General features: G+C 39.5%; 1 protein-coding gene across 1 annotated transcript in view; it reads right to left on the reverse strand.

Moving 5' to 3' along the window:
- The window catches only part of ANKAR (ankyrin and armadillo repeat containing), a 53779-nt gene extending 37730 nt beyond the window's left edge, over positions 1-16049 (reverse strand). The window contains exons 1-6 of the mRNA XM_027964714.2: positions 15420-16049; positions 6137-6574; positions 4388-4551; positions 3683-3786; positions 2366-2546; positions 1071-1290 (exon numbers count right to left, since the gene is read on the reverse strand). Of these exons, the coding sequence (XP_027820515.1) occupies positions 1071-1290; positions 2366-2546; positions 3683-3786; positions 4388-4551; positions 6137-6574; positions 15420-16020 (1708 nt within the window). The 5' untranslated portion in view covers positions 16021-16049. The remainder of the gene's footprint in view (positions 1-1070; positions 1291-2365; positions 2547-3682; positions 3787-4387; positions 4552-6136; positions 6575-15419) is intronic.
- Positions 16050-17225: the final 1176 nt, after the last annotated feature.

The raw sequence follows: 17225 nt of genomic DNA on the forward strand, positions 1-17225 counted from the left end.
TGGAAATCGATAGTCACAATCTGATAGTCACACAGAAAATTTAATTATGAAAGCTTTTTTTTTAAACATCAAAAACTCTTAAAACACATCTTCAAATAACAGGCCATCTACTACATTTTGACTGAATTTTGCTCTATTTTAACTAAGTTCATTGTCTGCTGAATATTTTAATTAAGTAATAGGAGCATCTTAGTGCCAAAGCATTTCAATTATACTGACAGAGTACGAAATTGTTCAACAGTCAATAGGATTAAAGCAGCACATTTTGTTTTGGTGTGAAAATTTAACACAGCTTCTTAAGACAACATGTTAAAATATAAAAGCACCATTTCTTATTGCCAGTATTGTTGTATCAGACCTTATTTCCCCTCTTTGGTTATGGAGGGCTTCTACTTTCATTTTCAATTTTATTATTTTTATACTGGTTAAATTTATTCCAATGAACATATAAATATGTATATAATTCTAATAATCAGGAAATTTTGCTTTTTAAAGTTTAAGCCAGGTTAGCCTTAAAGGGGTCATTAATCCTAAAATTATAATTACAGAGGGATGTTTTGTTATTACATATGTTTATGTAGTATGAAGAAACTATTACCTGGTTAAAAACCTGGGATAAGAACAGGGTGTTCTGTCGGGATCTCTAATTATCTCCCTTTTTTCAGACTTTCTACAGTACATCACTGTATATTAATTATGTCAGTGATTATCAGATACTACCCTGAGTTCACCATCATGCCATTCATTCAACAAGTATTTCTCAAGCATCTACCAATGCCAGGTTTTCTTGTGGGCCCTAGGGCTCCATGGCAAACAAAGTAAACCAAATCCTTGCCCTTCATGGAGCTTATATTCAGTGAGGGAAACCCAATAAACAAATGAATAATACTATATAAGAGGGCAACAGGTGATACTTAGAAAACTAAAAGGAGCTCCTCTGAGATAAATAAAACCAAAACAACTGTGCTCCAGTCTCCAATACTAAATTTTAACCTTGTGTTAAAATCAACATGCATTTGTAATGCTGAAGTAAAAGAAAAACATTTCAAGAGATAAAAACATTATGGCACCTTGGTTAAGTATAATGAAGCGTCTCTGATTGACGTTGAAGTTGGCATTGCACAGCTGACAGATGATTGGAACTCTGTTGTGTAGAGCAGCGTGATGGAAAATAGCATAACCTGCTTCATCTGAAATATTGATCGTCGAGCTTGAGGTTTTACGGCTAAATGTATGGAAAACAGCATATAATCCTCTTTCAACAGCAGACTTCATACCAAACGGGATACTCTAAAATTATGAGGAAGGTCAGAATTAGTGTTTTCAAAATGCACCTAAAATTTAGTGAAAGGACAAAAAGGACAATGAACTATATTAATGTAATCACATGATTGGTGTTCAATTACAGTAGAATTTTCACAAGACCCATGTGTAAAGTGTTTCACTGGGCAATGAAGTTGTTAGGGCTATAAAGAAACTCTGAGAACTTGAAAAATATTTTGGGGAAATTCTTTTCCTTCCTTTTTTTAAAGGAGAAGTTGTAGATCTTTCTTCTCAGGAGACAGTTCAAGCAAGATAGACAAATACCCTTCTGAAATATTTAAAAACCAGATGGTCATCAAATTCCTTCTCTAACTTAAGAGCAGTCTAACTTAGAAGTCCAGAGACTTGAAATATATAGCTACAAGAGTAGTATTCTTTGCTTTATATCTCAAAGTTGAGAGGTGAAAATGTCCCATTTTTAGATGTTCTGACTACTCAATATTTTAAAATTAAACTAAGTTTATCACTACTTAACATTTATGGACATTAAAAGAAATAAATGGTAAATAAATGCCAATGTGCCCTTTGAAATTGGTGAGCTCACCACTTAATTTATCAGTTTCAAAAGTTGTAAGTCAAGGCATATTGAAGCAGAAATGTGATTTAGGACGCCAGATTTGTTCCTTAGATTTAGTCCCCACAACTGAAGCCTGACTCTGCAGTTTACTAGCTGTGTGATTTGGGAAAGACCCTTAACTCACTGCATGTCAAATTTCTTATTTGTAAAATAGGATTGATAACACATAATACTAGTGTCTAAAAAGAGTTTGTTGAAAGAATTTGTAGCAGTGCCTAGCATACAAAATAAGCACTCCATAAATATCAGCCGTTATTAAGATTAATCATAATTCCATTCATAAACAGTTTGTTTTGTAACTTGGCCAGAAATGTAGAACTCAGAATTTTCAGCTACTAAAATGTAGAATCTTAATTGTATATTAAAGACTTCATTTAACCCATTATTTATTCCTATGATAAAAGTTTGAGATAGCTACTTATTTATAATTTCTTATACTAAATTATGTAGTAACCACTGAAATACCTTGCATTTCATAGCTTTCTTGAAACCAAATTTTTTCTTAAATTGTTCGTGTAATTGAGCATCTGTCAGTGGAAGTCTTTTTAGCCTCAAATTGTTCACGATTTCATTTATGGCTCCCCACCACTGTGTCTTATACAGTTGCTGATAGAAAATTTCAAGTTCAAAACTGATCACATAGTAGCTGTTAAAAAAAAATAAAGAAAAAATTTTAAGTTTTTCTGACTTGGAATGCTGGCAAAACTTTTTCTATAACAGTTAACAATTTTCTATGACAAAAACACAGCCATCCCCATTTAACCACTGTGTTCATTAGAATAACAAATTACCATGTCTAAGGATTATTACACAGACTGTATCAAGGTGTTACTGTCGTTTAGACGCTAAGTGATGTCAACCTTTTTGTGACCCCATGGACTGTAGCCATGAGGCTACCGAGGACTGTAGGCGCCTCTGTCCAGGGGATTTCCCAGGCAAGAATACTGAGGTAGGTTGCTGTTTCCTTCTCCAGGGGATCTTCCCCATCCATGGAGCGAACCCTAATCTCCTGCACTGGCAGGTGGATTCTTTACCACTGAACCACCAGGGAAACTGTATCAAGGTTTATGGAGTCATAAATCTAGCATTTAATACTTCAGAGAGTTTGCAGTCATTCGCGGGGGCTGTTATTGTTCCGGGATCTCCATCCTGAAGTTTGAAGTTCAGTTCAGTTCAGTCGCTCAGTCATGTCGGACTCTTCGCGACCCCGTGAATCGCAGCAGGCCAGGCCTCCCTGTCCATCACCAACTCCCGGAGTCCACTCAGATTCACGTCCATCGAGTCCGTGATGCCATCCAGCCATCTCATCCTCGGTCGTCCCCTTCTCCTCCTGCCCCCAATCCCTCCCAGCATCAGAGTCTTTTCCAATGAGTCAACTCTTTGCATCAGGTGGCCAGAGTACTAGAGTTTCAGCTTTAGCATAAGTCCTTCCAAAGAAATCCCAGGGCTGATCTCCTTCAGAATGGACTGGTTGGATCTCCTTGCAGTCCAAGGGACTCTCAAGAGTCTTCTCCAACACCACAGTTCAAAAGCATCAATTCTTCTGTGCTCAGCCTTCTTCACAGTCCAACTCTCACATCCATACATGACCACAGTAAAAACCATAGCCTTGACTAGACGGACCTTAGTCGGCAAAGTAATGTCTCTGCTTCTGAATATGCTATCTAGGTTGGTCATAACTTTTTTTCCCAAGGAGTAAGCGTCTCTTTGCATTTTGACAGTTTCCTGGTTTCTGCTTTCAACAAGCTGTGATACTGTGAATAGATACTAAAAGTTCCTTACCTTTTTCCATTAAATTTCATGACTGGTATTGAGTAATGTTCTTTGTATCCTGAGTCTTCTGCCAATGCATTAACAGCACAATCCCGTATTTTTTCCAAGTTATTCTAAAATATAAATTATGTTACTAAAAAAACAAGTATAAACAATTGAAAGAATTATTTTAGATGAAATTTTATGCATGTAAAGAACAAATTTTTAATAAAATATCCCAAGAGACCCTGATAATAACTGAATGTATACAATCCCTAATTTGGATTCAAGGGAAAATTTTTTTTACAAGAAATATAGTATGGGGAAGGTAGAACAGCAATGACAATTGAAATGTATTATGTTTTCCAGATGAAGAACTATTGTTCTCAGACTCTGGAGGATCTCTGTTTTAATGCTAATCCTTGAGAAAAAATGAAGAGCATGCAGTTAATGTTCAGGGATTTCTTCTGTACTTGGTTAACTATTCCAGGGCAAATATGGCCTATAAATTCTGCAGGGATGATAGTTGTGCCTCTGAGTTTAACACAGGGCCTTACACAGACCTGCACTAAATTCGTGTTTGTTATGTAATGTATGAAGAGACTAGTGAGCTGCGGAGGTCATCGTCTGGAGAGCTGCCTAGCACCTGCACCAACAGAAACTCTTTCTGGTTGCAGAATAGGGTGAAAGAGTTGTGAAATGACGAACAATTTCAGGAACAACAATAATTTAAACCTTAAAATCTTCCAAAGCATTCTCAATGGAAGGGGTGCTGATATCAAATTCAATTCCTCCATGAACATGAAAATACTGATCCTCTTTGTAGTGAAAATTTTGGCATTTAAAATCTCGTCCATAAATAAATGGAGGCAATTCTCGCTCTGTCTTGACCTTGTCATCTCAAAAAAATGAAAACAAAATTTTGTTTAAAAGTTCAACAATAGAATATAAGCAGTCATATTTTGGAGGTCTCAAACCATTTTTACATAAAGTGAAAAGAATCCATGTGAAATGGAAATCTTCACAATTGTACTCTATAAAATTTATGCTCAATGTATATTTTAATATTGACATATATTTATATCATATGTTCCAGGCATTTTTGATAGTTTTCTTGTACAGACATTTCAAAAGAATACTCAAAACATTAATTTACTTATTGATTACTATGTGTGAGCTCATGACTAATATTATACTGCCATTATCAATAGAGATTTGAAACTCTGTGCCATGGAGACTCTCTAGTTAAATAAACAAAAGTTACCTTAAGGAAGGGAGACATTATAAAGAAAAGGTGGGTATCTCTCATATGACAAAAATAATCAGTTCATTTTTCTAGAAAGCTACACATATAACATTTATTTTTAAAACTAATTTTCTAAAATCCTGGCAAGGATTAGTTTATTCAGTATTTTGACTTGTTAGCAGAATATAGTTTCATCAATATAAGGTATATATTTCAAGAAATGCAAAAGGTCCAGAAAATTACAAAGAAAAATGTAACACCCAAATCTCACCACATGGAAATTAATTATTAACATTTAGTCATATTTGTCTCCAATAATTTAAGTAGTAAGTCATTACAGGTACAGCTAACATCCTCTAAAGAGCACATTAGTTCCATACACAAGACACTGCCCCCACCTGCATCCCTGGACAAGATTGTCATGAGTTCATTTTTAAATAGTTCACAGGTATGGATTATAAGCTTCACTATCATAATTCTCATGACACAGATTTTATTAAATGATTTGCAAAATTTCTACTGAAAATCTGGCATCTGAATAGAAAACCTGCTATAAATAAGCCTATATGTTTAAACACCAATGAAAATATGCAATTTGTGTGCTAATCTGGGTGGGAGGAATAGTTTGCTCTGTATTCCTGTCAAATTCCGTATAAACATGACCCTATTTCAGCTGCCTCTACTCTTTTGTTATAGGACCAGTATATTACTAAAGTTTTTAATATATTTTCATCTTTTTTTTTTCAGAAATGTAAGATCATTCATGATCTTTTACTGCTCCATATTAACCTGGGTCAGTTTCTAATTTTCCTGAAAAACACAATAGGGATGTTGAGTAGAAGTGCACTGAATTTATCCTTTGCATGAGCTATGATATAGCGTTATCCTGGCATGGACATAACATACGTCAGAAATCATTTTGTCTTTCAATCATCCTTGTAATTGATAAAAATATGTACCTTGTACTATGTGAATATACCAGGCATTTTTAATTACTTTGGAGACATCACATTTTGTTTTTTATTTGTTTATATTTTAATTGAAGGAATTGCAAATTTGTTTTTTGTAATTGCTTTACAGAATTTTGTTGTGTTCTGTCAAACCTTAATATGTTTTTCATTTTTAACATGCTATAGCTTGGTTATATGCTTGGATCCACATACTATAAACAAAATTGAATTTAAACATAAATTCAATGTATATCTACATTTTAAATATAATTTTGGCAATACTCTTACCTGAAAAAGGTGGAAGCAGACCACTTAAATATGGAACTTTCATCTTCTTTTTTAAGCTCAGCAGGAATGGAGTCAGAAAACATATTAATTTTAGGTATCCTATCCCTTTCCTGATTTCTTTTTTCTTCTCAAAGTGTTTTTGAATAATCTTTTTTTGAAGATATAATCTTTGCTGTAATCTCTGGTAGGTACAAATATCAAGATTATCCTGATTACATTTTATAGCATTAGTAAGCCAATAGGCTGTTTCAAATATAAAAACATTTTCACACTGTTGAACTTGTGTGGTGCTGAATGTCATCTTTAGTAGGATATATTCTGCATATTTCATAAATACAGCTTTTTCTTCAGGGCTATTGGGATTATATGTTGGATCATCATTCATGTCTTCATCATAGATTCCATCAAAGTCTGGATCCTTTGTAATATCAATCAAACCTTCACAGTAAAAAAGACAAATTTAATATTGTGAAATTTTCATACTTGGCTGCTGGACAAATAGATTGAATACGGTTTCATCTCAAAATTCTACCAAAATGACAGCAAAGGAATAATGAAATACCGTTGAAACTGTCAAAGAAGAAAAGCAGGCAGATACATGGTAACTAAGCAGAGTAAAGAAAGAGAGAAGCTGGTAGAATTAAGGAGAATTGATTTTCATTCTCTTTGAAGGAATAATACACCACCATGGAAACATAATAACACGTCTCATCTTTAATTAAAGAAAATATGAAAGAACAACAAGAAATGTGATCTTCCTTTAAGCAAAGAATCAGCTTCTTACTTGGGCATAAAGTATATTTGTTTATTCAGTTCCTATAATACACATTTCTTTTCCTTGCTGATAACAGAAGCTAAATATATACAATAGATAACTTTCCTACTAACTAATCATAATAAAACAAGAATTAAAACTTAGTTTTACTCTATGCTATAAATGACAAATTTCTTGCATTTTCTTTCCATTTATAATGAAATTGTCATTTCTTGTTGTCAGATTGACAACCCCCTTCCCCTTCTCTCAAAGCAGGAGACAGAAGGAAACAGAGCGGTCAGAAAGATAATGGCATCCGGGGAGAGGCCCCCCAGAGATTTACTAAAGGAAATCAGTCCTGAATATTCATTGGAAGGACTGATGCTGAAGCTGAAACTGCAATACCTTGGCCACCTGATGTGAAGGGCTGACTCATTGGAAAAGACCCTGATACTGGGAAAGATTGAAGGCGGGAGAAGAAGGGGATGACAGAAGATGAGATGGTTGGATGGCATCACCAACTCGATGGACATGAGTTTGAGTAAACTCTGGGAGTTGGTGATGGACAGGGAGGCCTGGCGTGCTGCAGTCCATGGGGTCGCAAAGAGTCAGACACGACTGAGTGACTGAACTAAATGAATAAATATCTTTACTTGAATGTCCTAGAGGCACTCCCAAACAAAATCCATTTTTCCTCTCCCCCAAATTTGCTTTTCTTTCATTCCTTATCATAGTTAAAAGCACTATTTATCTATGAGTTCCTCAAACTGAAAGGGCTTCCCTTGTGGCTCAACTGGTAAACAGCCTACCTGCAATGCAGGAGACCTGGGTTTGATCCCTGGGTTGGGAAGATCCCCTGGAGAAGGGAAAGGCTACGCACTCCAGTATTCTGGCCTAGAGAATTCCATGGACTATATAGTCCGTGGGGTCACAAAGAGTCGGACACGACTGAGCGACTGAACTGAGCTGAACTGAAGCACTGTACGGGGCTTCCTGGTGGCTCAGTGGCTTGGTGGTTAAGAATCTGCCTGCCAATGCAGGAGACTCAGGTTCAATCCCTGTGTCAGGAAGATCCCCTGGAGAAGGAAATGGCAAACCAATTAAGTGTTCTTGCTTGGAAAATTCCATGGAAGAGGAGCCTGGCAGGTCCATGGGGTTGAAGAGTTGGACACAACTCAGTGACTAACTAACAACAAAGCGCTGTAGGTGTAATGAGAATTTAAAGACAAAAAAGACACATTTCTGTGCTCTCGGGTTCTCGAGCACCGAAAATCTAATCAGGAAGACAGAGATGAAGCCAACAATTCCAATAAAAAGTGGTACGATGTGCACAGAGGAGGTGGTGTCTGAACCAAGCATCAAAAAATGAGTAGCAATAACCTGGGAAGGAATGCAGAAGAGTGGGGTGAGGGAAAGAGCATTCCAGACAAAGGTCAAGGAATAAAAAAACAACCATTTCACTCTGCCAGCTTTGGGTATTAAACAAGGTCATCAGATCAAGGGACCCGCCCTAATGAGTATACTTCCTCAGCAAACTGGAGGACAGGACCAGATTTTTGGTGTGTTGTATTCTCCACAACTGTTGCTACTGGTTTTCTGAGGGTGGTGTTTCCTGGTGGTTTTGTGCTGTGCAAAGCTATCAGAGAGCTGAAGTTGAACTTGTCCTCATTGATGCACAAAAGTTTTCCTTCCCCACAATTTTGTCAGCTTCCTGCAGAGTTCCTTGGAAAGCCGTTTTAGCACAGGTTTTAAGACAATCACGTGGTCAGTTGCAAGGTTTGAATCCAGATTCCCAGTCAAGAGAGGAGGTGCTGTTTCTCCAACCATGAAAGATGAAATAGCAAGTCTTCCCAGCATCTTGCTGCTATACTGCGGCAACTACAAGGACTAAACTGGGAGCCTGGGGCTAAAGCCACATTGCCATGAGTCACACTATATATCAGACACCTGTGTCCCCTGGCAGTCTATATTTCACTGTGGCTCTTATTGCATGGACTAGCTCCACACAGATATAACCTGACCACGCCTTGCCTCGGATGCACCATGTGGCCCTTACTTTTGCCCTGGGGTTTCTCTTCACTGCTGCGTTGGACTCCTGATGGAATCCGGTCAGCCCCTCTGATGGATGAACAAATCTGTACACAGAGTTAACCCCCATGTAATCTTTGACCAATGCAGGAGAGGAGCCAGGGAATACATGTTCCCCTCCTCCATCCCGCAGGCTGACAATCCTGAAGTATATTCTGTGTGACTCCCCGGCGTCCCAGCCAAACCATAACTAGTTATCTAAGTGGTGAAAGCTCACCAGCGTATCCTTGGGTTGATGATTCCTCCTTTTCTATGCATTGCCTGTCCCTTGGAGTCATTTTCCATAAACTACCCTGACTTGAGTCCTCATTTCAGACCCTAGTTTGGGAGGCAACCTAGGCTAATCCACTTTGCACTGGTAAGCTGGTATCTGACCCTGTACATCCTTAAGCATGCAGCATAAAAGCCCTATCTCCTAAGGGTCCAGGTGCCTTTCCTGCAATCTGATGCTTGGCCCTGCAGGATTTCACAGGGATGCTTCTGACGTGGTGGCTGATGGGAACCTGTACCAATCCCTGCTGTCTCTCTGAGGTTCCCCTCTGCAGACCGCGCCAGCACTCTGCTGTATGTGCGACCATCGTTTGCACTATACGGTTGTTACAGTGCCTGGGGCATGCTGGTGCTGCCGGGTCTTCAGCAGACTCCTGAACAGTGGTCGAGGGAGAAGAAAATCTGTCCACATAAGATGCACTTCTTTGACTGATCGGCAGCCAGTATTACCAAGTGCTTTGGTGTAACACAGTATTTCTCCCAAGGTGAATGGTGGTAGAATGACTGGATTTGCACGATTTCTAGCCTCATTCATTTTCAGTGAAAAGGGATCATAGGCAGAGACAGCAGTCAGAAGGCAGTTGCAGTATGTCAAGCTAGAGAAAAGGATATTCTGTATCAGGGTGTTGTAGCTGAGATGAACCAAAGTGGATAATTTTGAGACAGTTTAAAGGGAGGATCATAATAGTCAAGGCATGAATTCTCATCCAGGAAAGAAGAATTAAGTAGACATGTCTAGGACTGATATTTAGCTATATACCAATATGGCTACATTGTTAAAATACTGGAACCTTTGATATTGTTTGGTAAACTGAATTGCTCTAGCCCTGAGCTCTTTGAATGCCTCCCTCCCAGGGACAGTCTAGAAAGCTTCATGATCCAGGGAAGGGTACATATGGCAAGCGAGAGGCCTCTGAGATCTTGTTCCAGCATTATTGCTGATGCCCGTTCTAGCTGGCCAGTGCTTATGCAGTGCTGATGATTAATTCTGAATATCACCTCTGAAAATGTAGACAATGGAAGACAGACAACTTCAGTCTCTGGGTGCTCCCCAGCTCCACCTACAACTTGATTAGAATGTTTCCATGTGGCTCTGATCCCCTCAACCAGGAGCATCCCTGTGAGGGAATCCTCATAGAGGGTGGCCTCAGATGTGACGGGCAGCTGGATTCAATAGACCAGAAGCTGGGCTGCGAAGTTGCTTGATAGAATTGATTTTATCATCGACTAGGCGGGAGCCTTCTGTCCTTAGATACAAAACAGGGCATGTGCTCCCTCCTGTCCTGCTCATGTCTCTTCTTGCTACCTATGCTCTCATGGGATGGCCCAGAGGCTCTTGTGACTTTTACATATGAATGGCTGAATCCTCCATGTGCGCCTCTAACCCTCATCATGCCCCAGAATTTGACTTCTATAATTGAAGTTTCCACCTGGGTGCAGGAGGGCCTAGAGGAGCTTACTCCACGTTCAAGGTGAGGAGCGGCAGCTATGAGGAGATACCCCTCGTCCAAGGTAAGGAGCAGTGGCTGTGCTTTGCTGGAGCAGCTGTGAACGGATACCCCATGTCCAAGGTAAGAGAAACCCAAGTAAGATGGTAGGTGTTGCAAGAGGGCATCAGAGGGCAGACACACTGAAACCATAATCACAGAAAACTAGTCAATCTAATCACACAGACCACAGCCTTGTCTAACTCAATGAAACTAAGCCATGCCCTTTGGGGCCACCCAAGACGGGCGGGTCATGGTGGAGAGGTCTGACAGAATGTGGTCCACTGGAGAAGGGAATGGCAAACCACTTCAGTATTCTTGCCTTGGGAACCCCGTGAACAGTATGAAAAGGCAAAATGATAGGATACTGAAAGAGGAACTCCTCAGGTCAGTAGGTGCCCAATATGCTACTGGAGATCAGTGGAGAACTAACTCCAGAAAGAATGAAAGGATGGAGCCAAAGAAAAACAATAGCCAGCTGTGGATGTGACTGGTGATAGAAGCAAGGTCCAATGCTGTAAAGAGCAATATTGCATAGGAACCTGGAATGTTAGGTCCATGAATCAAGGCAAATTGGAAGTGGTCAAACAGGAGATGGCAAGAGTGAACGTCAACATTCTAGGAATCAGAGAACTAAAATGGACTGGAATGGGTGAATTTAACTCAGATAATCATTATATCTACTACTGTGGGCAGGAATCCCTTAGAAGAAATGGAGTAGCCATCATGGTCAACAAAAGAGTCCGAAATGCAGTACTTGGATGCAATCTCAAAAATGACGGAATGATCTCTGTTTGTTTTCAAGGCAAACCATTCAATATCACAGTGATCTAAGTCTATGCCCCAACCAGTAATGCTGAAGAAGCTGAAGTTGAATGGTTCTATGAAGACCTACAAGACCTTTAAGAACTAACACCCAAAAAAGATGTCCTTTTCATTATAGGGGACTGGAATGCAAAAGTAGGAAGTCAAGAAAAACCTGGAGTAACAGGCAAATTTGGCCTTGGAATACAGAATGAAGCAGGGCAAAGGCTAATAGAGTTTTGCCAAGAGAACGCACTTGTTATAGCAAACACCTTCTTCCAACAACAAAAGAGAAAACTCTACACGTGGACATCACCAGATGGTCAACACCGAAATCAGATTGATTATATTCTTTGCAGCCAAAGATGGAGAAGCTCTATACAGTCAACAAAAACAAGACGAGGAGCTGACTGTGGCACAGATCATGAACTCCTTATTACCAAATTCAGACTTAAGTTGAAGAAAGTAGGGAAGACCACTAGACCATTCAGGTATGACCTAAATCAAATCCCTTAGGATTATACAGTGGAAGTGAGAAATAGATTTAAGGGACTAGATCTGATAGATAGAGTGCCTGATGAACTATGGACTGAGGTTCATGACATTGTACAGGAGACAGGGATCAAGACCATCCCCATGAACAAGACATGCAAAAAAACAAAATGGCTGTCTGTGTAAGCCTTACAAATAGCTGTGAAATCAAGAGAGGTGAAAAACAAAGGAGAAAAGGAAAGATATAAGCATCTGAATGCAGAGTTCCAAAAAATAGCAAGAAGAGATAAGAAAGCCTTCCTCAGCAATCAATGCAAAGAAATACAGGAAAAGAACAGAATGGGAAAGGCTAGGGATCTCTTCAAGAAAATTAGAGATACAGAGGGAATATTTCATGCAAAGATGGGCTCGATAAAGGACAGAAATGGTATGGACCTAAGAGAAGCAGAAGATATTAAGGAGAGGGGGCAAGAATACACAGAAGAACTGTACAAAAAAGATCTTCATGACCAAGATAATCATGATGGTATGATCACTCACTTTGAGCCAGACATCCTGGAATGTGAAGTCAAGTGGGCCTTAGAAAGCATCACTACGAACAAAGCTAGTGGAGGTGATGGCATTCCAGTTGAGCTATTTCAAATCCTGAAAGATGATGCTGTGAAAGTGCTGCACTCAATATGCGAGCAAATTTGGACAACTCAGCAGTGGCCACAGGACTGGAAAAGGTCAGTTTTCATTCCAATCCCAAAGAAAGGCAATGCCTAAAAATGCTCAAACTACCACACATTGCACTTATCTCACACGCTAGTAATTAATGCTTAAAATTCTCCAAGCCAGGCTTCAGCAATACATGAACCGTGAACTTCCAGATGTTCAAGCTGGTTTTAGAAAAGGCAGAGGAACCAGAGATCAAATTGCCAACATCCGCTGGATCATCAAAAAAGCAAGAGAGTTCCAGGAAAACATCTGTCTCTGTTGTATTGACTATGCCAAATCCTTTGACTGTGTGGATCACAATAAACTGTGGAAAATTCTTCAAGAGATGGGAATATCAGACCACCTGACCTGCCTCTTCAGAAACCTATATGCAGGTCAGGAAGCAACAGTTAGAACTGGACATGGAATAACAGACTTGTTCCAAATAGGAAAAGGAGTACGTCAAGGCTGTATACTGTCACCCTGCTTATTTAACTTCTATGCAGAGTACATCATGAGAAATGCTGGGCTGGAAGAAGCACAAGCTGGAATCAAGATTGCTGGGAGAAATATCAATAACCTCAGATATACAGATGATACCATCCTTATGGCAGAAAGTGAAGAGGAACTAAAGAGCCTCTTGATGAAAGTGAAAGAGGAGAGTGAAAAAGTTGGCTTAAATGGGGAAACAGTGGAAACAGTGTCAGACTTTATTTTGGGGGGCTCCAAAATCACTGCAGATGGTAATTGCAGCTGTGAAATTAAAAGACGCTTACTCCTTGGAAGAAAGTTATGACCAACTTAGATAGCATATTCAGAAGCAGAGACATTACTTTGCCAACAAGGGTCTGTCCAGTCAAGGCTATGGTTTTTCCACTGGTCATGTATAGATGTGAGAGTTGGACTGTGAAGAAAGCTGAGTGCCAAAGAATCGATGCTTTTGAACTGTGGTGTTGGAGAAGACTCTTGAGAGTCCCCTGGACTGCAAGGAGGTCCAACCAGTCCATGCTAAAGGAGATCAGTCCTGGGTGTCCTTTGGAAGGAATGTTGCTAAAGCTGAAACTCCAGTATTTTGGCCACCTCAAGCGAAGAGTTGACTCATTGGAAAAGACTCTGATGCTGGGAGGGATTGGGGGCAGGAGGAGAAGGGGACGACAGAGGATGAGGTGGCTGGATGGCATCACTGACTTGATGGGCGTGAGTCTGAGTGAGCTCCGGGAGTTGGTGATGGACAGGGAGGCCTGGTGTGCTGCGATTCATGGAGTTGCAAAGAGTCGGACACGACTGAGTGACTGAACTGAACTGAACTGACCTACCTAGTTTCTACCTAGAATCTCAGAAGGGGTCATTGTTTCTTTGCCAGTCAGTCTGTCGTGTCTGGCCTGTGCTTTGCTTGACACGTGCCAGCTTGGAATGATGGTTCTGTAGTCCCACCTCATCTCCAATGGGGGCCTCAAAAAGATTTTTGTGAAAACGGAAAAAAGGCAAAAACCCAATTTTTGTCAGGATTGTTAAAGCTCTAACATTGTTAAAAGCTGCCAAACGCTCCTGCTGATCCTTCATACCCTCCATGGAGCTCAGATCTTCACAGAGCTCCTGTCACCATCCCGATCGAGGAGAGCAAACCATGAAACCTAGTTTCCCAGACACGTCTTGGTCAATGCAAGCAGCAGAAACAGCATCTGACTTGTGCCATGGTTTCCAGCCTTCCAGTGACTAGTTAGTAGACTAGACAATTTCCAGGATAGAAGCGTCATTGGCTACGAAAATTGTATCCCAATTTAAAATTAGTTATATTTTATTTATGTGACCTGAACTAGCCTTGAAGTTCCTAAACTACCAGAAATGATAGAACTTCTGGGTGAATGCTAACAAAAGTTTTTAAGATTTTGACCATACCATATTCTCTTCAACAATGTATCTATAGGATGTCAAAATATCAGTACCCTTTAAGAGGGAACTATCAGACCAGTCAAAGGAATGCAGAAATTAATGGAATTTACCAGCTATTACTGGCAGTCTTTTACGTTACTTCACCCTAATCATCCAAAGATCTGAACAACAAGGAGAGATTTTTAGGTTCCAGTTATGGCTATGATTTTTTTAGTAGCCAGTGACCCTTCAGTCCTAGGAGCAGAGGATATAAGTACCTATCCAGCAGCATTCGTGCTGATTCCAGCAACATCACAGACCAATTCTCTCCCAGAGGAGGAGAATTTCTGCCTAAACTCACTACTCTTGGACTCTCCTCTCAACAGAAGTTGATGACCTCACGTGGAAATGAGAGCTATTACCAGACATAGAGGTACCATCTCCAAGAGACGGTACTGCTTGCTGGTACGCAAAAACTTCAGGACCTGAAACACTACTGGATACCCAACCCGTAGCAGGCGAGTCAGGCTGCCTTGTTGTCATCAAACAAATCTTATTCACATGCATTTGAACTTCATGGCAGTCTAGCCACAGATGTAGTAAAAAGCAAATGAACACTTCTGTGGTTCAGGTTCTAACCAAGATTCAAAAGGTGACATTGAAAAAAAAAAGATTAATTATTGAAAAGATAGATTCTTTGGAATTAAAAAAATCTCTATTAAGAAATGTGGCTAAAATAAAACCAAATCACATATAAATTACTTTTAATTTCTAAAAGAGGATTCTAATAAAGATAAAACATGTTAAGTTCTCTTACCTGCTGAACTAAACTCTGCAAATATATCTCTGTTTGTTTGAGGCTTCCCATCTGGATCAATGTCCATGATGGTACGCCACAATTCAGAAAATCTAGCTCGTTTTTCTTTGGGCATATATATTCCATGCCATAGTGCTTTCAACATGTAGTCAATATTGATCAGAATTTGCCCAATTCTGGTATCAAAATAAGCTGGGGGTAATTGACAAGAAGAACTCTGATCATAATTAGCTTCTAAACTGATTGAAGGAATTTGATTTAAGCAATAAATTCCAACAGCCAATTCCCTTATGATCTGATGGACTTCTCTATAGTCTAAGAGGGCAGTAGGGTCCACAGGAGTCAGTAGGATTGCAGTGGAGAAGCCTACGTTATTCATTTGACTCATAATTCCACACGGCATGTCTAGTTGAGAGCGAACATCTTCTTTGGCAGACAACCAGCTAACTAGTGCAGTAGTTAGCAACTCTTGTACTTCACTCCGATCATATTTTTCAAAAAAAGCAGAAGCATTTCTCTGTACAGCTAAATTTTCCAGGTAAGTTTCTTCATCTTGATTTTGATCAAATCTAGGTGCTCCTTTTTTGGGCAATCTTAACATTTCTAATTAATTCTAGTGTGTCCTTTTTGAAGTTTCTGCAATGAAATGAATAAAAAGGAAAAGACAAGCAATACAATTTATCATGGCAATGAAGCTGAATTTCTCAAGAAATAAATCTGTACCTTTCATCTTTATGGTTAATTATGTAATGGTCAACCATTACATAATTGACATACATTATGTTAGTTTCAGGTATACAACATAGTAATTTAATACTTGTATATATTTTGAAATGATCACCACGAAAAATCAAGTTAACATCTGTTACCATACATAGTTACAGAATTTTTTTTCTTATGGGAACTTTTAAGATTTACTCTTAGCAACATTCAGATATGCAATATGTTATTATTAACTATAAACATTTATTCATTTTTGGCTGCTCTGGGTCTTTGTTGCTGCAAGGGCTTTCTCTGGTTGCGACGAGTGGGGGCTAATCTTCATTGCAATATACAGGCTTCTCAATTGCGGCGGCTTCTCTTGGTGCGTGGGCTGCAGACGTCGCAGCTCACCGGCCCTAGCTGCGTGGGCTCAGCAGCTGTGGCACAGGGACTCAGCTGCATCTGAAATCTTCCCGGACAAGGCACTGACCTGTGTCTCCTGCACTGGCTGGTGGATTCTTATCCACTGCGCCGCCAAGGAGGTCCTGCTATTATTAACTATCGCTGCCACGCTATACATTACTTCCCCATGACTTCTTTATTTTATAACCGAAGTTTGTACCTTTCGACTCCCTTCACCCATTCTGCCCACCTCACCCTCTGCCTCTGGCAACCACCAAACTGTTCTCTGTATCTATGCTCGGGTTTGGTTTTTGTTTGTTTTGAGATTCCACATTAAGCAAGATCATATAGTATTTGTCTTTCTCTGTCAGACTTATTTCACTTAGTATAATGCCTTGAAGGGCCATCTGTGTTGCCACAAATGGCAAGATTTCATTCTTTTTTTATGGCTAAACAATATTTCATTGTATATGTGTAAATAAATGCTCCACTTTATCCATTAATCTATCGATAGGTTGTTTTTATGTCTGTTGTAAATAATGCTGTAATAAATATGGAGGTCTATATAGCTTTTGGAGTCAGTGTTTTCATTTTCATTGAATAAATACACATAAGTGGAATTACTGGATGATATGGTATTTCTATGGGCTTCCCTGGTGGCTTAGACAGTAAAGAATTTGCCTGCAGTGTGGGAGACCTAGC

The sequence above is a fragment of the Ovis aries genome, chromosome 2, assembly GCF_016772045.2.
Source record: "Ovis aries strain OAR_USU_Benz2616 breed Rambouillet chromosome 2, ARS-UI_Ramb_v3.0, whole genome shotgun sequence".
In the NCBI taxonomy this organism is placed as follows: domain Eukaryota; kingdom Metazoa; phylum Chordata; class Mammalia; order Artiodactyla; family Bovidae; genus Ovis; species Ovis aries.